The following is a 24065-nucleotide window of genomic DNA, read 5'->3' as shown; positions in this document are numbered from 1 at the left end:
TTGTTCTGTTGACCAAGGCCACTGTAGAAAATTGCCAAGGGTGCAAAATGTATCTCCTCTGCTTTCTTTGGAGTAGTTTCCAGCTCTGGTCTGTCATTTTGGGCGCCCAAAGGTGATGCTCACAGATGAATGTTGCTGGTAACTTTCCTTCGGAGACTAATTGCACTTCTCCCTTAACACACTGTTTCCAGAAGCCCCAAGAGCTTACAGCATGACTCTGTAAACCCTATCTCTCACTTTGGCACAGTATTGTGCTGCCATTGTGCTCAGCGGACCTGCTGAAAGATTAATTACAACTGAAGAAATGTATCTTTTAACTGTCTCATTACATAAAGAATTCATAGTGAAGTTAACGTCCGCATAATTTAATGATGTACGGATTTTAATTATATAGTACACTGTTAATTGTACAGCTATTTTTAGATCAGGCTACTAACTTGTTCATTTAAATGAATAGCTCATATGCTTGAGGGACTAAAATACAGGCTTTCTTAGAAAGTCAGAGATTCTTGAGACCTCTGAAAAAATATTCTAAAGTGGTAGGATATTTTTATGATATTTGCCTTTCTTTACAATGAGACCGACCTATACTTTGCCTTCATTGCTTAGGTTTTCTGACACATAGAATTCAACTTTTTTTGGTAATTAAAAAAAAAAGTATAAGAAAGAGAGATCTCTGTGCTGAATAATGGACAGAAATTGAATGGCTGTGTTTACCTTGAAAGTTGTTAGGATTTTTTTCTCAGGAGAATTAGACACAAGTTATTTCTGAATAGAAGGGCTGTCCCTGGCTGTAATTAGTCACATGGGCTTAGTTCCCAGGAAATGTTTCCTTCAGTGTGCTTGAAAGTGTGTGAATTTTCATATTGTTGAACTTACCTTGAAATTTTATCTCTGTTTCCCCATCTGTCCCTCTCCTAAATTAAGAAATCGCAAGTTTAGTTTGTTCTTTTCCCATTAGATTAGGGGGCCTGCCAAAAAAAGTGCACATGTCCATGCCCATGTACTCTCTCTCTCTCTCCATGGATCCTTCCAATCCTGGGCAGCACTTTTAATGACAGAATTAACTGCTTTGTAATTATGCAGGGAGACAGACACCATGATGTGATGTGGGTCTTTGCCAGCAAATGGAAACCAGGAAATACAAATGAGCAGGCTACCAGTGGGAGTGATGAGAGAAGCTTCTTGAAGTCATCAGCATGCAAAACAGAGAATTACCTGTGACTCATTGCATACTACAAACGTGGTTGTACCATTAGCCACGCTGTATCACCATTAGGAGCATCCATTTTTCTTTCTTTTTATAGAACACTAGAGGCCCAGTGCATGAAATTTGTGCATCAGGGGAGGGTCAGGCTACCAGTGGGAGTGATGAGAGAAGCTTCTTGAAGTCATCAGCATGCAAAACAGAGAATTACCTGTGACTCATTGCATACTACAAACGTGGTTGTACCATTAGCCACGCTGTATCACCATTAGGAGCATCCATTTTTCTTTCTTTTTATAGAACACTAGAGGCCCAGTGCATGAAATTTGTGCATGGGGGGAGGGTCCTCTCCGACCAGCCTGCAACCTCTCCAATCTGGGACCCCTCGGGGGATGTCCGACTGCCAGTTTAGGATCGGGCCTAAACCGGCAGTCGGACATCCCTCTCACAATCCAGGGCTGCTGGCTCCTAACTGCTCACCTGCCTGCCTGCCTGATCGCCCCAACTGCCTCTGCCTGCCGACCTCATCACCCCTAACTGACGCCCCTGGCAGCCTTGTTGCCCCAACTGCTCCCCGCCTGCCGACCTGGTCACCCCAACTGCCCCCCGCTCGCCAGCCTGGTCACCCCCAACTGCCCCCTCTGCCGACCTGGTCCCCCCTCACTGCCCTGCTCTGCCGGCCTGGTCACCCCCTTTTTGGTTGCCCCTCATGGCCCCCCATGCTGGCCTGGTCACCCTCCAACTGCCCCCCCATGCTGGCCTAGTTGCCCCTCACTGCCCACCTCTACCGGCCTGTTCGCCCCTGCTGCCCCCCCTGGCTGGCCTGGTTGCCGCCAACTATGCTCCCTGCCAGCCTGGTCACCCCTCACTGCCACCCTCTGCCAGTGTCGCCCCTCACTGCCCCCCCTGGCTGGCCTGGTTGCCGCCAACTATGCTCCCTGCCAGCCTGGTCACCCCTCACTGCCACCCTCTGCCAGCCTTGTCGCCCCTCACTGCCCCCCCTGTCGCCCTGGTTGCCCGACGCAGCCTGCTGCTCAGTCGTTTGGTTGTCCTCACTAACCCCCCTGCCGGCCTTGTCGCCCCACTCAGCCTGTTCGGTCATTCGGTCATCCGTTCGGTTGTTTCGGATGTGACGGCCTCTGGCTCTTTATATATATAGATAAGACACTCGTGAACCTGCCAGGTTTTCTAGTTACCCCAACAAATTTTGGTAGATCTTTGTTGCCGTTAACTTTCTCTCCTGACTTTGAGCTGGAGTGTTCTCTTTACCTGTGACTCCATTGTCAATGTCATCTGACATACTGAGCCCCAATAAGCTTATACAAGAGTGTTCAACTTCATTATATGGCCCTATATTTGCTCTAAATGGAGCACTAAAGAGTCTTGAAACTTTAATTGCTACTTTGAATTGGTGGGATATCTAGGAGGGAGGAGGGAATACCAATGGAAAACTTGAGTTTAGTTCTTATAAGTATGATGCATTAATATAGAATGTATCACATCACCTTTGAATAATGTGGAAATAGTGCTTGGGAAGAATAGTCTACTAATTGTGAGCTTAACTGGCTAAGTTAATATCTTGGCTCCACCACTGACTAGGAATGAGACTTTGGACAAATTATTTAAATTCCTAGTGACTCAGTTTTTTCATTTCTAAGATGGTGATAGCAATCTTATAGGTACATTCTGAAAATTCAATGAGTTAGTACATGTGAAGGGCTTAGAATGGTGCCTGACACATGTAAGTACTCAGTCAGTGTTAGCTGCTGTTCCTTTTCAGAAGTGGACCTTTCTGAATGTTCAACTGACTTTATACAACTATTAAACTAGTATTTCTGAGATTTTAGAAATTTGGGTACATTTACAGTTTTTGCCATATTCACATAGCACTACACATCTATAATAATAAAAGCGTAATATGCTAATTAGACTGGTTGACCTTCTGGATGAAGCCGGGGCTGCGAGGGAAGCCCGGGTCCCTGGTGCCAGAGGGAAGCTGGTGCCGGCAGCCGGGGGAAGGAAGGCCTACTCTTGCATGAATTTCATGCATCAGGCCTCTAGTACTACTAATAAATATACAATATTTACTTGATACTTTTAAAAATGTCACTTAATTATGTTTTTAAAGGAAATTAATACATCTACTTTAAATGATAAACTAGAATTTCTTGTCATAAATAAAAAGTATTTATTAAAATAATACTTAATTGTTAAAGAAAAAATTGTTTTGCATACTACTAAAGTCATCTCACATGTGTTAAGCACACTTCTTTTCAGGAGACAAGGCATTAGATGTTGTCAACATTTAAAGACCTATTGTGTCCTGTATCCTTTAAGTCTAAATTTTCTGAAAACAATAAAGAAAAAAGTATCCTCATTCATAGTGAGGAAAGCTCAAATTAAATCAAACCTACTTGACTACCTAACCCTAGATATACTAGTAATATTAGGGAATATAGGCAGGGCTTGGATTTGAGTAGTTTATTAATAATTCATTCAACAATTTACTGAGTAAATTTTGTACAGAGCAATTTTGAGGTGAAAAGAGAGAAATATTTCTGCTTTAAAGCAATGTACCAGATATCCTGACACAAACGGTTCCCTAGTCCTCCATGTGAACCATGCAGTCCCAAAGGGGGTGACATTTCATAAACAGATATACAGTGTACCTGTGGCAATAAAATTTCATGGGGGGGAAATTAAGAAAAAAATGTCTTAAAGTCTAGGTGGGCTATAATGGGGAAAAATTTTTTTTTAAAGGTTAAAAGCATTGATGTAGACCAAATGTAGGGCCATATAAAGCAAAGCTTGAAATCTGAAACCTTAGAGCTTCAGAACCAGAAATAGACTTGTAAAAATTATTTCTTATCTTCTTGGGGTGACTACAAGAATGAGCCTAAATGTTCACTTAAAAGCCCCCAGATGCTTAAAGATAGCATTGAGGGAATGTGGCATCTTTTTAAAATACTATGCTAAATATTTCTTTTTCAGATTTTTAAAAATGTGTCATGGTTCCAAGTCTTCCCATTCTGATCAATCTCCTGTCAACAGATCATAAAGCAATATTCTATCAAGTGCCAAATGATTGGTAGACACAATGAGTTCACTCCATTCCATAATAAGCATTGGAAAATTAAGGGGAAAATTTATGGGAGGAGGTGAGAATTGAACTGGGCTTTGAAGTTTTGGCCAAAAGAACATTCTCGATTTGGAGGATGAAGTTGAGGGTGGGTGGGAGAGGTGGAATTGAGTATAGTTCTGCCATTAATCGGGTGCTTAATAAATATTTGTCAAATGTATATTTGTTGAGTAAGAGAGTGATTATAGAGCTGTAAGTTGCCTGAGACAAGCAAAGTATAGTAACATGTACCCACCATTATAGTATACAGAGTATTTTCACTGCCCTAAAAAGTCACCTGTGCTGCACCTATTCATCCCTCTCACCCCCTCCCCAGAGCCCCTGGCAACCACTGATATTGTTACTGTCTGTAGTTTTGCCTTTTCCAGAATGTCATATAGTTGGAATCATACAGCATATAGCCCTTTCAGACTGGTTTCTTTCACTTAGTCATATGCACTTAAGATTCCTCTATGTCTTCTCATGGTTTGATAGCACATTTCTTTTTTGTGCTAAAAACATATTGTCTGTCGTTTTTGGCAATTATTAATAAAGCTGCTAGAAAGAAAAAAAATAAAAAAAGGAATCTGTCAGTGTGAATCCTCATGCTTTGGAGATATTGTCCTCTTGCCCTTACCTAGTGCTTTTAAATTTGATGACTCTAGTTCAAGATTATGTGCTAGTTAGAGAGCAGAATTTAATGTGTCCCTATAGGATTCCCTAATGTTAAAAGATGTTTCTTATTCACGTTGTCAAATGGGATCAGACGGCTTTAAAAATCACTTCTGTGCAGTGGGAGAGCTAGTGGGCTGCCTGGAATTCTTGAGGAATAGTTCCAACTGTGCAAGAGTAAGTAGGCTCCTGTGGGCCACTGGCAATATCGAAATTATCCAGAGAAGACTAACAGGCCAACTCCTATGGAGATCTAACTTGGGACATTCCTGACCTTGATGTCCAAAGGCCTTAAACCAGCCCTCCAACAAAAGATTACATTTTAGCCGGTATTTTTAGGCTTTGCTCAGCCTCTGGAGCAGCCACGTGAGGAGGCAAATCTCTGAGTGTATGTTGGGAGTCCTGCCAACAGCAGCTGCCTTCCCCATCCAGCTGTTCAACCACAGGGATTGTTTTTCTTCAGTGGAGGGAGAAGTAGGTTCTAACACCCTCCATCTGTCTACACATTGAAAGACTTTTCTTTCAATATGGCCTATCTGGTCTCTGTCCCTGTACTGGTTTTCCCTCACTTCATCCGTCTGTCCTGACTGCTGCCACCGAATATACAGTCAGCCCCATGTTCGTTCACTTATCATGCTTACACCTATTTGCGGCCTTGAATCAGGTCTCCCAAATATATATGGTCTTGTCTTGGTCTTGGTTCAGCTATAACTCTTTGCAGTGGGTAGGACTTGTAGGACCTTAAGAGTACAGAGGGTTCATCTGCTTATTTGCCTCACTTCCTTTCAGCAGTAGTTGGCCACTTACCTGAGCTGAGGAAAGGAAGAGTTATAAAAATGGGTGTGATGTCAGTGCTTTTATTTTTGGGGGTTGTGGGGGGGTCTTCACTTGCTCGATTGCTGGTGCTTGAAATGTCCTGAGTTAGGGGGAGAAAATCCTTTTCTTATCTTTGATATAGGTAAGACTTAAAATACACCCTCACCCCTCCCCACCCCATGGTGTGATAACACTTAAGCTAATGCACAGAAACCTGTAAGGGACTTCTACCGGGTTTTTTGCAGAGAACAGTTTTGATGATGGATTGTGTACTGGGGGATCGTAAAGGGGTGGGGAGGGGAAGGCTGTAAGAAGGGATAATCCAGCATTATCAAATTTTGCCTGTTGAACAGATTCACTTCTGGCTGTCTCTCCAAGGCTGTGGCAAAGTATACTTGGTTAGGGCAGGCTCCTGACTCTGTACACATCTTATACAGTCTTTCTTTTTTCACTCTCTTGACAATGGAAAATTAAGAGTGATCTATTTATTGATAATGCAATGTTGGGATGCAGAAATCAGGCCGCGCCATGATCTAACACCAACCAAAGCAACAGTATAACAACTGTAAGAGCCCAAGCCTGAAATGGCATGTTAAGTGCTTTTCCTGTGCTATTTTATTTCATCTCCACAAGAACCCAGCAAAGTAAGTGCCAGTGTTATGCTCTTTTACAGACGCGGGAACTGAAGGCCACAGACGTTAATTAATTTGTTGAGACAACATAGCTAGTAGATGGAAGAGCCAGTCCTCAAACCAAGCCTGCGTGATTCTAGGCTGTGCTCCATAACCACTGTCCCATGTTGCCTCTCCATTTCAAAGTATGAGACTGCATAGCATTCTGAGTTCACCTTGTTTTAGAAAGTATGTTGTTTTTTTCTATTTTTAGTTTTGGTTTAATGAATTTATTGGGGTGACATTGGTTAATAAAATTATTTAGGTTTCAGGTGTACAGCTTCATCATACATCATCTGTATATTGTATTGTGTGTTTACCACCCCAAGTCAAGTCTCCCTGCATCACCATTTATCTACCCCTTTCCCTCTGGTAATCAACATACTGTTGTCTGTGTCTATGAGTTTTATTTTGTTTTATTAATCCCTTCACCTTTTTCACCCAGCGCCCCCAAACATGTTCTCCTCTAACATGTCAGTCTGTTTTCTGTATCTATGAGTCTGTTTCTATTTTGTTAGTTCTTTTTTTCATTAGATTCCATATATGAGTGAAATCATATGGGACTTGTCTTTCTCTGACTGGCTTATTTCACTTAGTATAATAGTCTCCAGGTCCATCCATGCTGTTGCAAAAGGTAAGATTTCTTCTTTTTTATGGCCCAGTAGTATTCCATTGTGTAAATGTACCACAGTTTCCTTATCCACTCATCTACTGATGGACACTTGGCCTGTTTCCAAATCTTGACTATTGTTAAAAAACAACAACAACCTGTAATGAACATAGGGGTGCATATATTCTTTTGAATTAATGTTTGAGGTTTCTTCAGATATATTCCCAGAAGTGGAATCCCTGGGTCATAAGGCAGTTCTATTTTTAGTTTTTTGAGGTAGCTTCATATTGCTTTCCACAGTAGCTATACCAATCTGCATTTTCTTCACATCCTTGCCAACACTTGTTATTTGTTGTTTTTATTGATGATAGCCATTCTGACAGGTGTGAGGTGATATCTCATTGTGGATTTAATTTGTATTTCTCTGATGACTAGTGGCATTGAGCATCTTTTCACATGATGTTGGCCATCTGAATGTCCTCTTTGAAAAAGTCTTTTCAGGTCCTTTGCTTATTTTTTAATTGGATTGTTTGTTTGTTTTTTGGTGTGTGTGTGTGTGTTGAGTTATAGAAATTCTTTATAAATTTTGGATATTAACCCCTTATCAGATGTATCATTGGTGAGTATGTTCTCCTAGTCAGGGGGTTGTCTTTTCATTTTGTTGATGGTTTCCTTTGCAGTGCAAAAACTTTTTAGTTTGATGTAGTCCCATTTGTTTATTTTTTATTTTGTTTCTCTTGCCGGAGGAGATATATCAGAAAAAATATTCCTATGAGGAATGTCTGAGATTTTATTGCCTGTGTTTTCTTTTTTTTTTTATGGTTTCGAGTCTAACATTTAAGTATTTAATCCATTTTGAATTTATTCTTGTGTATGGTGTAAGAAGGTGATCTAGTTTCACTTTTTTGCACATATTTGTTCAATTTTCTTAGCACCACTTACTGACTATCCTTACCCTATTGTATATTCTTGCCTCCTTTGTCAAATATTAATTGACCATAAAGATAGGGGTTTATTTCTGGGCTCTCTATTTTTTTCCATTGATCTGTATGTCTGTTTTTATGATAGTACCAAGCTGTTTGTGATTACTATGGCCTTGTAGTATAGTTTGATATCAGGTAGTGTGATTCCTCCAACTTCGTTCTTTTTTTCTGAAGATTGCTGTGGCTATTCAGGGTGTTTTGTGGTTCCATGTAAATTTTTGGAATATTTGTTCTAGTTCTATGAAATATGCCATTGGTATCTTGATAGGAATTGTGTTGAATATACAGGTTGCTTTGGGTAATAAGGATGATTTAATGATGTTAATACTTCCAATCCATGAACACGGTATATGTTTCCACTTATTTGTATCTTCTTCAATTTCTTTCTTTAGTGTCTTATAATTTTCCAAGTACAGGTCTTTTACATCCTTGGTTAAATTTTTTCCAGGTATTTTATTTTTTATGCAGTTGTAAATGGAATTGTTTTTCTTTAGTTTCTTTTTCTGATAGTTTATTATTGGTGTATAAAAAAAGCAATTGATTTCTGGGTATTTACTTTGTATCCTGCTACTTTACTGAATTCATTTATCAGTTCTAGTAGTTTTTGGGTGGAATCTTTAGGGTTCTCTACATACAGTATCATGTCACCTGCAAATAATGACAGTTTTATTTCTTTTCCCATTTGAATGCCTTTTGTTTTCTTCTTCTTATCTCTTTACTGTGGCTAGAACTTCCAGTACTATGTTGAATAAGAGTGGAGAAAACAAACATCCTTGTCTTGTTCTCCATCTTAAGGTAAACACTTGTAGTTTTTGCCAATTGAGTATGACATTGTCTGTGGATTTGCCATATATGGCTTTTATTACATTGAAGCATGTGAAGAATGAAAAGAATAGTTTTGGAAAAACAAAAATAAAATTTAGAAATGGGATAATTGTCTTTGAAGTTAAAAACTCATTACATGAATGACGTATTAGATTAGAACAAAAATTAATGAATTGTAGGATGGATTTAAGGAAAACACTTTTAGTATAAACGCAAGAGATGAAGAGATCAGGAAACATAGGGGATAGAATAAGGTCTCCCAATACATCTCATATACGAGTTCCAGAGTGACTGAATGAAGGAGGCCAATGCTATAATGGCTCAAAATTTAAGTCTTTTATCATTAGGTTCATGAAACATAGCTAATTCCAAACAGGTTAAATAAAAAGTGCCACACTTAGGTGCACAGTGATGAAACTATTGAATATCAAAGAGTAATCTAAAAGGAACCAGAAATAAAAGACAAATTACTTATATAGGGATTACTGTCAGATTGATATTAGAGTTCTTATCAGTAACAGATGTTAATAAATAAACAAACAAACAAACAAAAAACACAGATGTTAAGAGACAGTGAAATCATATCTTCAAAGGGTTGAAGTAAAATGACAGTCTATAATTCAATACCCAGCTATATTATCATTCAAGAGTGAGAATGAAGTAAAGATTTTCAGGCAAGGCAAGACTAAGGATTTTACTACTCAGTAATCCCAGCTGAAATAACTAATAAATGTGGTGCATCGGTAGCAATATCCAATTTTTAGATCTTGAATCAGAAAGTAGAAATTAAGAAGCAATGCTGAAAAAGGAAATTGGTGACATGCTGAATAATCTAAATAAAAACAAGCATTGGATGTTTTAAAAAATGGAAAGAGACTGTATTAGTCAAGGTTCTCCAGAGAAACAGAACGATAGGGTGTATATGTTGTGTGTGTATATGTATGCATGTGTGTGTGTGTGCGCACGTGTGTGTGTGTGTAGAGCGAGAGGGATGGAGGAGAGATTTATTATAAGAAATTGGCTTCCATGATCGTAGAAACTGATAATTCCTAAGCTTTACAGTTGGCAAGCTGGAGATTCAGGAAAGACAATGGGGTAAGTCCAGTCCAAAGGTCTGCTGGCTTGAGACCCAGGAGAAGCCAATATAAAAGCAGGAAAATACTAATGCTCCCACATGAAGGTCATCAGGCATAAAGACTTCTTTTCTACTCAGTCTTTTTGTCCTAGTCAGGCCTTTAAGTGAGCAGATAAGGCTCACCCATACAAGGAGGGCCATTTGCTTTACCCAATCTACTGATTCAACTGTTAATCTCATCCAGAAACACTCTTAAAGACACACCCAGAGTAATGTTTGACCAAGTTTTTAGGCCTCCTCTGGCCCAGTTAATTTGACATAAAGTTAACGATCCCAAAATTAACTGGGAAATTGTTTCTGTGGACAAGTTGTTTGGACAAAAATAATAAATACAATAACATGTAGGTTGAGCAGGGAGTGGGGGCTTCCTGATTGGAGTAAGTGCATTCTAAGCTGTTTAGAATTTTTTTGGAGAGGACTTCTAAAGAAATAGACATAAACTGTATTATTTGCAAGTGAATAAAAAGAGAAATGAGGAATAAAGAAAATTTAAGCAACTTGAAGGTAATAGTAAATGGGAAAGAGAGAAGGGAAGAGAATGGTTAGCAGAACATGGGAAATAAGAGGGTAAACATAAATCTGAATATGTCAGTTACAAGTAGATAATTTCATATCTAGTTTGGAAAAAATTAGTAACGATATAGATTTAAATACTACAACTAAAAATCTTGAGCTCTGGCTGGGTGGCTCAGTTGGCTGGAGCATCATTTCCTACACCAAAAAGATTTCGGATTCAATTCCTAGTCAGTGCACTTACCTAGGTTGCAGGTTTGCTCCCTGGTGGGGCAACTACAGGAGATGGATGCTTCTCTCACATTGATGTCTCTTTCTCCCTCTTCCTTTCCCCACCCCCTTCCTCTCTCTTTAAAAATCAATAAAAACATATCCTTAGGTGAGGATTAAAAAATGTATATTGACCTACTTGATATACCTGAAACCTGTACCTCAAATATAGGAGATTCAATATTTTTTTAATATATTTTCATTGATTTCAGAGAGAAAGGAAGAGGGAGAGAGAGATGGAAACATCAATGGTGAGAGAGAATCATTGATCGGCTGCCTTCTGCACGCCCCCTACTGGGGATCGAGCCCACAACCCAGGCGTGTGCTCTTGACTGGAATCAAACCTGGGGACCCTTCAGTTCGCAGGCCGACGCTCTATCCACTGAGCCAAACCAGCTAGGGCGATTCAGTAGTTTTTTAAAGACACAAAACATTTGTAAAAATTGTTTGCATATAAAAACACAAAGGAAGTAAAATACCCCAAAATTAACATAAACATTACATACTTTGACCATGATGTAATCAAATTAGAAATATAAAAAATTGAAATACTTTTAAAAATAATTTATCAATCAAAGATGAAATATGGAAACTATAAAATGTTCATAAATGACAACAAAACTTTTGGCATGTAGTTAAAGCAGAATAAATTATAAAGCAGGAAAAATTATATGGTTTTTTTTTTTTTTTTATTATTATTATTACGTAACTAGTTTATTCAAACTATTGGACAGAGCTCCCACCATGGAAGCTGAACAGGGTGGGGATGACCAGGTATCAGAAGGTAAAGGAGCTTAGCTGAGCAGCAGGAGCAGCATTAGGGCCAGGTCCAGCAGGAGAGGCCAGGCCCCATGGAACCCAGCTCCATTCATGGCCTCAGCATAGAACCTGGCCACCTCCTCCTTGGGGTTGCCCTGGGCCAGGTCAAACAAACCACATCTGGATGCAGTGGCCACTGCCTCGGCTGTTGTTGCTGACTTTGTGGGAGTAACTCCAGATTTCATTGCCCAGAGCAGCAGCGTGGGGAAGTAGAAGTCAAAGCGGTGGCAGGCAGCCTTCGCTGGGCACTCTTTAGATCCCTGAGGTCCAGTTCCAGCCCTTGTGCCAGTTACTCTTGCAGGTGTAGGAGGTGCGGCAGTCTTCCCATCAGCTCTCACAGTCCTCTTTGCACAGGGGTACATTCAGGATCCTCTCTGTGCCAGCTCAGGTTCACCTCCTGGGTCCAGGGCCCCAGGTTGGGGGAGCACTCATACAGGCAGGTGTCCTGGATGAAGTGGCGCTTGCAGGCGGGTTTCATCAGGCCGCAGTGGTCCCAGTTGAATTTGTACAGGTAGGAAACATCTTTATGGCTTCCTTGCTGGTGTTGACAGAGCAGGCATTCTTCCAGGGACTGCCCTGCTCATGCAGCTTGTCCTCCGGGCTTGGCTTTTCCTTGTGGTGCTTGGCATCCATGCAGACATTGAGAAGCTCAGTCCTGGGCCTGGCTGCCCATACTTCAGCCCGCCACACCAGAAGGAGCCACAGCTGTGTTGTCATCATTCGAGCCATGTCAGACCCTGAAGGAAGAGCTGTAGTCAGTGACTTATAGAGATTATTATACTAAGTGAAATAAGCCAGTCATAGAAAGACAAATACCGTATGATCTCACTTATATATGGAATCTAATGAACAAAATAAACTGATGAACAAATTAGAAACAAAGGCATGGATACATGGAACAGACTGACAGCTGTGAGGAGGGGAGAGAGGAACTAGATGAAAGAAGGTGAAGGGATTAGCCAAAGAGCTTATATGCATAACCCATAGACATGGACAACAGTGTGGTGATGGCCATAGGGAAGGGGATGCGGGGTCTGGGTGGATGTGGGCAAAGGGCAGGTGGGGGCCAGGTGGAGAAGGGGACATCTGTAATAGTGTCAACAATTTTTAAAAAGTATATGTTAAAATCAAACATTGAAAATTTATCCAATAAAAATAGTAAGTTAGCAAAAGAATAATGTAGCAAATCCAAAGTAGAAAGCAGGGAAATAATGATCACAAAAACATAAATGAAATGTAATAGTACAGAGAATCAACAAAACCAAAGTTTGTTTCTGGAACATAGTAATAAATCAACCTCTAGGAAGACTGATACATTTTAAAAGTTTACAAAAAATAATATTAGAGTATTTAAAGTAAATTTAATTGCAGATCCAGAAATTAAATCAGAGTGGTGGGTGGGTAGATGTTTATCATATCAGGCTCCAAACTTCTTTTTGTTAGAAATATTTCACAGTTAAAAATAGCAAAATCTTTCTTTATGTATTGTGCCTTAGTCCAGGCATTGCCTGTTGCCTGTCCTCTAGCTTTAAGAGGTACCAGCTCTCTCCTATTCTTATGCATCGCTCCATGTGACTCATGCATTCCTGCTTTGTACATGCTTGGTAGGAAGTTGAAGCAGTAGCAGGTAAACTATGAAATCAACAGAATAAATGCCTCTGGCAGAGGTTAGGGAAAACAAGACTCCTGTCCACGAATGGTTAACAAGATGGGCAAAAATGGACAAAGGTAGTAACTGGCCCCAGGGATAGCTTCGATGAAAGGCACAGGCTTTCTTGAGTCCTCTCATCCCCAACCCTCTCAAGATTCTCCAATTGCCTTTCCTTATCTGGTTGATGTGATTGTTCATCCCTTTTGCAGTTCCAAAGCTTCAGAATATGTGTGTAAAATTAAATGTGCACTCTCCGGCTTCATCTGAGATGCAGGCATACTTTTTGCATGAATGTGGACTCAATGTATAGTTTTTACTATTCAATTTTAAATGACTGACTTCCTCTCTCAAGCTTCCTTCGATTTGAATAGTGTTCTATTCAATACATTCAAAGCATTTTTTTAAAAGTTTATTGGCTATGATCCTTAAGTCTGATAAGCACACTATTCTAAAGTTTATATTGTGAGGAAAATTATGATGTCATCAGTTTCTTTTTTCTTTAATATTTCCCTTTCTTCCCTCATAAAATAAATGACCTAATTTTCTTCTGTCCTAGAGTATTGTTCCTCTTCTTTTTTAAAAGGAGCCTTTGTTTTATTATTTTAGTTGGTTATGAGGTCTGTAATTTTCCGTAGGATAACACTTTTGGTTATGCTGTGTGACCATTTAGATCACGTGTGGGGAACATTTTTCCTGCCAAGGGCCATTGGGATATTTATCATTCACAGGCCATACAAAATTATCCACTTAAAAATTAGCCTGCTATCTTTGGTCATACATTTAATTAACTCACCCCTAATGCCTAATGATTTTGTGGGCCTTATATGGCCCTTGGGCCAGACATTCCCCACCACTATATGGATTAACAGTTTTCCCTCACACGGTATGGGGTCTGGGAGTTAGCAGTGTAGTGTCTTAGCAATGATCAGGTACAGGTACATGTGGAGAAGGTGCTATTGTTTCCTTGAGACACTGGGAGCATCATGGGTAATCTAAAAGAATATGTCTGTCATTACTATCTGGTGACTGAGTGGCAAACTAGAGAGAGTGAGTCCCCTGAGAGAAGGTGACCAGATGTCTGATCAGTGCTCTCGTCCCTCGGATTCAGTTAGGAAAACTGTGAGTTTACCACGTACGTTACTATAGATTGAACACGATTGCTGCAATAACCTATTCTTTTACAATAAGACAATGTGCTCTTTCATATTCCCAGTGTTTGTACCACTCATCCATGTTAATTTCCTTCAGCAATAATTTAGTCCAGCTAAAATGTATATGAAGTAAAAGCCTAATATGATTTGGTTCTTAATGTTATTTAAATGTTAACAAAATACTAAATAACAACAAAATAGCTGTTGAAGGTATTTTCCCTCGAGAATCACACAAGAAACCTTTGAGGTAGTAAGCTCAGATAATACAGTCACTTTCTACAGATGAAGACATTGAATTTGAAAGGTTCCATATAGATAGGGCTGCATAGTTGTATAGATAGGCCTGCGTAGGCTTTCTCGGGTGGTGATGCTCACTTGGGATTCCAAATATGGCCTCTCTACTTGCAGTACAAACACTTCTACTTACGGCTGCTAAGTACATAAATGTTACTACTAGCCTGCAGTTATGTGACTAAAAATAGGAAATAATTAAAATAATTATATTTCATATTTTTTCTTTGTGGATTCAGTACTATGCTTAAGTGAGAAAGTTGTCATTTCCTTATCTCTTCCCACAGTATTTGCTAACATTTATCACATCTGTCAGTGTTCTTATGGTACTGAACTTGATAAAGAACATAATCTAAAAAAAAAAAATTTAAAAGGCAAGCCAAAAATTATCTCAGAACCTGAAGGATGTAAATCTGTGGTCTATGTTTATTTTATTAATGAGGTGATTCTCCAGTATACACTTTAGACTGTATGGACCAGACCTTAAGCCATTTTACTAAATATCTGGGAACCATTCCACTGGAGGACTTGAACGAATTGACTCCTAGTCACCACCTGCCTTAGCTTCAGGCTAGAGCAGTGATTTTCAACCTTTCTCATCTCATGGCACACACAAACTAATTACTAAAATTCTGCAGCACACCAAATATATATATAGCCAATCTGATTTTAAAAAGGTATAATTTTGATTCATTCACACTGGATGGCTACTGTTGTATTGGCTGATGTCATTTTTCAAAATTTGACAATCTAAGGGCAAAGGGGTCAGTTCCCTTGACTAAATAGTCAGGTATTGCATGTTTTAAAAATTCTTGGGGCACACAGGTTGAAAATCGCTGGTCTAGAGACTTGAATTACTCTATTGCAGAGGATAAGGAGTTTTGGCTACTTCGGTTTTCATGTGCCTATAGTAGACAGTGAGGCCAGCATCTCCTGCCTCAATTTTCAAAGAATGTGACCTGATATAGCATCCCTCATTAGATGCCTCTGTAGCCTCTTCTATAACAGTTCTCTGGGATAAGGTCAATGTAATTTACAATTGGATGTCAGGAGACATTTTGGAACAAAAATTCATATATAAATGTATAGATTTTTTTTTTTCTTATTTAAGAGTCCCTCAATTGTCAGTCATTTTACCTACTTTTCTCACCTGTTAAATGGACATAACATTTTATGGCAGCTGATGAGAATTATTTGAGAAAGGTTTAGGATTCAGAGATGCTTTCTTGGCTGAAAGTTATTTTTATTGACACCGCTAAATTCTTTGAATCTGACCTGCCTTCACTGAGCTTTCTATACACATAAGCTTTGTTATTAAATACTTACCTGCCAAAGGTAAATATTTTCTTTTCTGATTGCTTTGTGGTGTTTGTTTTTCTCCAAGTGGGCTTTTCCAAAGCTAATGTATCTGCAAAGAGACATATGCTTTAGGTCTGTACTTGTTAATTTACCTTGGAAAAGATTAGATCATCTTCAAATCTGGCAATGTGGCTTATAAACTTGGCAAAATGGACTAATTAAAAGCTTTCCATAGGTTTATAACAAGGAAATGATTACTATCAGTAGTGTTTTCATTTTTACGGTTTGTGTATATATATAGGTATATGTCACTTCTCATGTTGCATTTAAAGTATGTTGACTGTCTGCTAACAGTTCATCTCCTTTCTTCTACAGCCTCCAAGTCTGTTATAAATAGTCTGCTACGGGACCCTTCTCAGATTCCAGATGGAGTTCTAGCAAATCAGGTCTATCAGGTATTAATCACAGCTGTCTATTTTCAGTGGCAATGCTGTTATCTGCCTAGCAGAGTAAAGGATTTTAAACCTCATTTAATTACTGTCATCATAAACTATCACTGAGGTCAGGGTGCACCGTAATGGCAATGCAATATTTGTGAGAAGAGCATTTCACTTTTTAATAGCTTGCTTTTATAGTGAATAAAAAGCATGCAATTTTTGTTTTCTGTGATTAAATCTGCACAGCCTTTTAATAGCGTTTTTAATTTTTTTTTTAATTCAAGGATACTGCTTTTAGTATACTGTTTAACTGTAAATAGTTTTTGTAGTCGCCCCACCCCAGACCCCTTCTCTTATTTGTCTGCAGTGCATTGTGAACGACTGCTGTTATGGACCGCTGGTGGACTGCATCAAACAGTATCCTTGCCCATAAAATTTTAGGTGCACAATTGACGAGCTTAGACTCAGCGGAGGAGACGTGTCTAGCTTTAACATGACATAAAGTTCTGCTTCACAAAACACATATCATACTCTTCTATTTTACATTCAATCAACTGGAGGGTCACTGCAGACCATTCTTTTCCACAGCGTAAGAAAAGCCAGATCGGCCCCGGGAAGATGTCAGTTCAGCAGCTGCACCTTCACATGCTCATTTCCAACTGCTTGGTTACCAATGAGTTTAAAGGTACAGAGTCATTAGGCAGGTAGCATACTATCTTGGAATGTATCTAACCATCCCAATGAACATATTTTAAAAATAGAACAAATTTCTATTAAAATGAGCCAAATTCAGTTGAGTTTGCTAGAATAAATTTTGCCTGAAGTTAAAGGATGATGTGATTAAAATGTCGCCAGAGACCATCACATTTTAAAGGGCAGTAGACTCTCATTGCTTAAATGCTGATTAAAATCTGAGCTGTCACTTGGATCCCTAATAAACATTTTTAGAGAAACCCGGCTAATTTTTCTCTCTGGACTGGATTTAAGGCTAAGAAAACATGTCCAGTCTTCATTAAAGACTTTGGGATTGCTAAAGAGTTAATGCTTACTTCTTAAAACAGGATTTGAGTGGACAGTAGTGCCTTCATGACATAGGACATTATTCATCAATACATTTAGTAGTATTGTGGCAACACTAAGAATTTTAATGTAATCATTGGCTAACAATGCTACTTAAAGAGTAAATAATGGGTAATTTTCTAAATGAAAATTGTATCTATCTGAGCCCATGAGTCTCACATTTCTTTTTCTTTTTTAATATATTTTTATTGATTTCAGAGAGGAAGGGAGAGGGAGAGAGAGGGAGAGAGAGATAGAAACGTTAATGATGAGAGAGAATCATTGATCAGCCGCCTCCTGCACAGCCCCTACTGGGGATCGATCCCACAACCTGGGCATGTGCCCTTGACCAGAATTGAACCCAGGACCCTTCAGTCCACAGTCTGATGCTCTATCCACTGAGCCAAACCAGCTGGTCTCTCTCACATTTCTTATAGTAGAACACACCCTTCCTGGTATAGGCCTTTTGTTGTTGTTTTTTATAGCCCTCGCTAGTCAAGTGTGTATGTGCATGCACATGCATGTTTATATTCCACCTTGATTCATAAAGGCTGAGAATCAGTAAAAAAAAATTTAAATCACACATTTACTTTTTCATAAAGGTTAATTTTAAAAATAATATTTTTCCATTTTTATTGATTGATTCTTAGAAAAAGGGAGAGAAAGAAACATCGATTTATTGTTCCTCTTATTTATGCATTCTTTGGTTGATTCTTGTATGTGTCCTCACAGGAATTGAACCCACAACCTTGGTGTATGGGGACGATGCTCTCACCAATTGAGCTACCCAGCCAGGGCCTAAAAATAATCTGCAAGAATATTCAGTATCTATGTCATAGCCCTTGATATATGTATTCTCCAAGTCTGTTCCTCCCAGCCTAACTTAATAGTATCACAGCATTGTCATAAGCTTACCTTTTTATTAGACCAAAGTAAAACGATACTTCTATCTTCAGTGTAAAATTAATGGTAGTTAGAAGTCGTAGGAATGCCAACCTCAAGTTGCTATAGCGATCAAGTTTACCACATTCGTGTAACAACTAACACCATCTCAGAGTATCTGGGGCGGAATTACATGTTAATTTTCAAGCACATAAAATAGTTAAAAATCAATTTAAAGTTAAGGTTTTAAAAGCATAATGTCTTTTGAAGGATTGCATATTGATTTTAAATATAACTATCTAATTATATATGCATGGACTAAAGTATGAAGTCAACTGCTTTGTAAATGCCAGGAGGCTATTTTTCAGTAATAGTTGAGATGCTTACGGGAAACTAGATTGCTGTATTGCTGGCGAAGAAAATGGCTTGTGAGGTTATTTACAAGTTTTGCCCCATGGTCACTGCCATACATCAATAATAGGTATTATAGACGAAGTCTAAGTGTTTCTGCTTGTGGAGCATTATAAATTCTGTTTGGAGTATTTTCCTTACATTTTTGCCATCATTCACTTTCCTTTTTTCACTGTGTAGAATTTAATATAGACAAGATTTCAATTGATAAAGATAATGATGTATGTCTATAAATTGCGTTCAACTGACTAGATTATAATTTGGCAGTTCCATTATTATGCCTATTGCCAGAAAAATTACTGTTTTTACAAGTTTTATTTTCTAGACCTTATATTTTATATATATATCCAAGCAAAGCAGAACCAAGAAGCGTGTTTTTCCAAAATTTAAAATTGGTGATTGCTTTTACCGTGCAAAATAAAATAGGCTGGGAAGTTTATAGAGAACTGATTTTATCTTTGCATTGAGGTAGTAGCAGTTTTATATAATGTAAATATACTTGAATAGCTATCGCCTACACCCGTGGTCAGCAGACTGCGGCTCGTGAGCCAAATGCGGCTCTTTGACACCTTGAGTGTGGCTCTTCCTAAGCCTTAGGAGTACCCTAATTAAGTTAATAACAATGTACCTACCTATATAGTTTAAGTTTAAAAAATTTGGCTCTCAAAAGAAATTTCAATCGTTGTACTGTTGATATTTGGCTTTGTTGACTAATGAGTTTGCCGACCACTGGCCTAGACTGATCAACAGGAGTTATTTTATTTCATACTGAATAAAATTACTAGTTTTCCATGTGAGTGAAAATGCTATTTGTAAGTTGTTTTGATAATTTGGTAATGCTTACATCACTTACTCTCAGTAAATTACATCATTTTGTAAGAAAGAAAGCATATACCAGAATGTAGTAAATTGAATAGATACAAAACTTTTTTACCCCATTATAAAAATGTTACATGTAGACCTTTGTGTAAGTAGAATAAAGTAAGTTGGTCATTTACTAATAAGACACCAAGAAAGTACAGTAGCAAAGAGAATGAATATAAATTGTCATTGTGTTTTCTTTTTCTTTCTGTGTCCACTATTTCTTTTTTCCTCCACAGCCAGGCTCACCCACACCTTTCCTGCCACAGTTCATATTCACTGACACAACAGATGTGAGAAACCAGCCACCTCAACTTTCCAAAGTGTGACTTCAGGACACAGCTATTAGACAAAGACCTAAGCAGAGAAGCAAAGAAACATAATGATGCAGGAAGCTTAAAATGCTGTGGGTTTCATTTCTGTACCATCAGTAACCTCAGTTTCATGATTCAACATTTTAGATGTAAATAATTTACAACAATAAAAGTGAGAGCACATTTATGTGGGATAGGAGTAAATAATTTAGTTCTAAGATGTGGTACGCCCCTAGTAATGAGAAATCATTGAGAGGTATTCATCAAATGTCTTCAATGGACTCTGCATATGTGTGAAATTTTGTGATTTAATGTGTTTTGTGATTTAAAAATGTGTTTCCTTTATTTTATTTCCATTAAAATTTTAAATAAACATAGCCATGTGCATTAGAGTGGGGAGGGGGAACAACAGAAGGAAAAAGCAGTGATGACTTCAGACTCATTTTGACAGTTGACATGAGTAGCCACGTCTCTGAAATTCTAAATGCTATTCATCAGTGTGTGTTGATAAAGGATAGGATAATTTGCTAAGAATTTTTTTTACAAAAAAAATGTATGAGATTTATTCATTTCAAATTGAATTATTGCAGGGCATGATCAGAATTAAACAGTTCCTGGGAATTTGAGGAGGATAGGATCAGGTTGACATTATCAGTGAAATGGAGAATTAGATAATTATGACCAAATGCTTTTGACAGTAATTAAAGTACCAGGCTAGGACAACACTCCTTTTCAGACTTTGCAAATCCCATCCTTTTGGAAAATACACCAGAATTTCAATCCCCTTTTCTGTTTTTATTATTTACCAGCCATGGGGCCTTCAGCAAGTTCCTTGGCCTTCCTGAACCTTGCTTTCCTTAACTGTAAAAATGGGGCTACCTACTTAAGTGATTGTTGTGAAGATTAAATAAGATGATAGCACCCCAAAGTGTTCATAGCATAAAGGGTTAGCATGTAGTATTTAAGAAATATTAGCTAGTATCAATTATCCTATATAATAAAAGGCTAATATGCAAATTGACTGAATAGCGGAATGACCGGTCGCTATGACATGCACTGACCACCCAGGGGCAGATGCTCAATGCAGGAGCTTCCCCCGGGTGGTCAGTGCACTCCCACAGGAGGGAGCACTGCTCAGTCAGAAGCTGGGCTCACGGCAGGCGAGTGCAGCGGCAGTGGTGGGAGCCTCTCCCACCTCTGCGGTAGAGCTAAGGATGTCCAACTGCCAGCTTAGGCCCGCTCCCCAGGTGGAGCGGGCCTAAGCCATCAGTCAGACATCCACCAAGGGCTCCCAGATTGTGAGAGGGCACAGGCCGGGCTAAGTGACCCTCCCCCCAAGTGCACGAATATCGTGCACTGGGCCTCTAGTTTTACATAATTCATTTTTATTCTTTTTTAAGAAGCTGTATGGAATTTATAAATGCAGGATTTGCACAGATTTTATCCCGAACCTCTGCTTTGCCACACATTAAGTGTATGACCTTGTGCAGAATCCTTTCTAAATCTCAGTTTCCTCTTCAATAAAATAAGGATAATGATAACTGTAAGGATGAAATAACATATATGAAGCCTTTAGCAGAGTGCCTGCCTCAGAGTAAGCACTCAAAAAAAGTATATGTGTGTATCTATCTATATGCATATTATAATATGTGTACACTTGCACTCACAGGAGAAAAAGACTTGAACTAGTCTCTGTACACACACACTAACCTACAGTCCTTTACTAAGATGTCTTTCTTTCACATTATATGTAACTCTCAACAAGTCAGTTGTTTGGCTTCCCAAGTCCCAGAAGCTCACCAACAGTGACTGGAGGTAAAACAGGAGCTGTAAATGCTGGCTCTGTGGCAAGTGTGAATTCACAGAAGACGGGGAACTCTGTAAGACCGGCAGCTCTTTCAGCACAAAGGCTTGTTGGTCTTCTTTACTGCGCTGAGTAAGTGCGTAATAAATGTGTGCTGAATTGAATTGAGAGATGTTTAACATAGCCTAAAGGATGCTTAAAATGACCATCCTCTTTTCAAAAGAAGATAAACTACATATACATCCATTTACAAATCTTTATTTGCCAAAATGCATATAAACATTATAGAAAAATTCCATTGAATCATTTAAAATGAGGGGAGGTGGCCCAGCCAGTGTGGCTCAGTGGTTGAGCATCGACCTATGAACCAGAAGGTCACAGTTCGATTCCCGGTCAGGGCACAGGCCCGGGTTGGGGGCTCGATCCCCAGTTGGGGGCATGCATGAGGCAGCCAATCAATGATTCTCTCTCATCACTGATGTTATTATCTCTCTCCTTCTCTCTTCCTCTCTGAAATCAATAAAAATATATTGAAAAATAAAATAAAATGAGGGGAGGTAGATAGAAATCTCAGGGAGTTAGGCTAAAGGTAGAAATAATGGCTCAAATTACATCTTATTTTTCTTTTCATCTCAAAGTATAGCCCTGGTGTTAGTGTTTTTCTGATAGCATCTTTTCATAATTCTGCATGTGTCACCCTCCTTAACTCAAACGTCCCAGTGCTATTGGCCATGAGCACGAAATCCTGCTGAGAGACTTGCTTCTAGAGAAGAATCTGTCCTTCCTAGGTAAGTATTGCTTACATCCTGTCTAGCTCGTAACAGCTCCAGGAGTGCTTAAATATATACTTTTAAAATCTTCCCCTTGCACTTATTATGTACTAAAGGAAGAGTGAACGATGATTGATGCTCTACATGTTATCTTTTATTGATTTAGAACTGAGCAGGAATCTAGTTACCTAATCCCCCATATATACAGCACATGCACAGGCTTGCAATTAATATTTTATAGAATAAGTGGCTGAAAAAAAATGCTTTAATATCTGATACAGTATTACTTTTGGTGTCATGAGATATTAACCATAATCTAGTCTTTATGAGAGAAAGAAGCAAAAGAAATATTGTCTATAAAATGCTTTATATATTAAAAAGAATGGTTAGAAAAATTCCTGTTAGGTATATTTGTCTGGTGTACAGGATCGGGTAGTACTTTTCCTTGAAAGCCAGATATTAAGCTTTTATTACTTTTATGTCAAGCATTAACTGTCATCATAGATTTAGTGTGATTTTAAAAATCTCACATGTATGCATGTGTTTGTGTGCCAGTGTGGAATCTTATTACAGACTGTTATTTCTTTCAGTATCTCTGAAGCATTAGAAATTAAGCCTCAAAGGGCATGCATGTGATAACTGTGGAAACCATAAAGCACTCTACAATGAATTAATTCCTCTTTTCCATGTTAGATGTGGTAATTTGTAAAGGTTCCATATAAATCGTATTATTGTACACATCTGTTTTATGTAGATATTTAAGAGTCTACCTAGTGTGATTTTTTTAGGTTAAAAAATAAAAGAATATTGAATTACATAATTTTTGTTTGAAAATGGACAGAGAATTGGCCAAAGAAAGTCGAATGAATGGTTTTACATCAAGTTGGAGAGGGATATTATTGACTACAGCCCTGCAAGAAATCTGGTTTAAGTCTTAGTGCTCAGCATTTTTATTAATGAACTGGAAAATGGAGTTGAATGTGTCATAAGATTGTTGGTAACTTGGAGGTGGGAGATACAAATATTCTCTAGCTAGTGTTAAAGAAAGTTGATAAATTAGGAAAGTGGCCTAAAATTACTGAATTAAATTTCAGTATGTAAAAGCAGCAAGTTTTTTTTCATATAGAAGGACAATTGAAATGTTCAGCCTATGGAAAGAGGGTAAATTAGATAGAAATTGCCTTTTAAGGTTTAATAAATAATAGAATGTATAATGGATCGGAACCAGTTGTGATAGATGACTCCTGAGGCACCATGAGATATGTTTTAGAACCATGGAGTTCTCAGAGTGTTATGAAATATCAGATCACATCGATCACTCAGTGGCCAATATAGCATGGCCAAATCTATTTCATTGTTTCAAACCACCAACTCAGCAGTCATAGTTTCAGGACTCCTTGGTGTTACTCTCTTGGCACCATCTGCTTATGTGTAGTCAGGCCCTCAGCACCATTTCTTTGCTTAGCCTAGCTTTTCTCTGCTTTCTTCCTGAGGAT

General features: G+C 38.6%; 1 protein-coding gene and 1 pseudogene across 5 annotated transcripts in view; one reads left to right on the top strand and one right to left on the bottom strand.

The window, feature by feature from the left end:
- Window positions 1–24065, top strand: part of LOC102239966 (chromosome unknown open reading frame, human C15orf41) — a 217715-nt gene that overhangs the window by 85913 nt on the left and 107737 nt on the right. For all 5 annotated transcript variants that reach the window (XM_005879360.2, XM_014550313.1, XM_014550310.1 and 2 more), the window contains 3 exons: window positions 16407–16486; window positions 16836–16885; window positions 22520–22587. In XM_005879360.2, coding sequence (XP_005879422.1) covers window positions 16407–16486; window positions 16836–16885; window positions 22520–22587 — 198 coding nt within the window. The remainder of the gene's footprint in view (window positions 1–16406; window positions 16487–16835; window positions 16886–22519; window positions 22588–24065) is intronic.
- LOC102239649 overlaps window positions 11532–24065 on the bottom strand; it is a 47677-nt pseudogene continuing 35143 nt past the window's right edge.

The sequence above is a fragment of the Myotis brandtii genome, unplaced genomic scaffold (assembly GCF_000412655.1).
Source record: "Myotis brandtii unplaced genomic scaffold, ASM41265v1 scaffold596, whole genome shotgun sequence".
Lineage (NCBI taxonomy): Eukaryota > Metazoa > Chordata > Mammalia > Chiroptera > Vespertilionidae > Myotis > Myotis brandtii.
The sequence above is the reverse complement of the archived record's forward strand: the minus strand, read 5'-3'. Positions and strand labels throughout refer to the sequence as shown.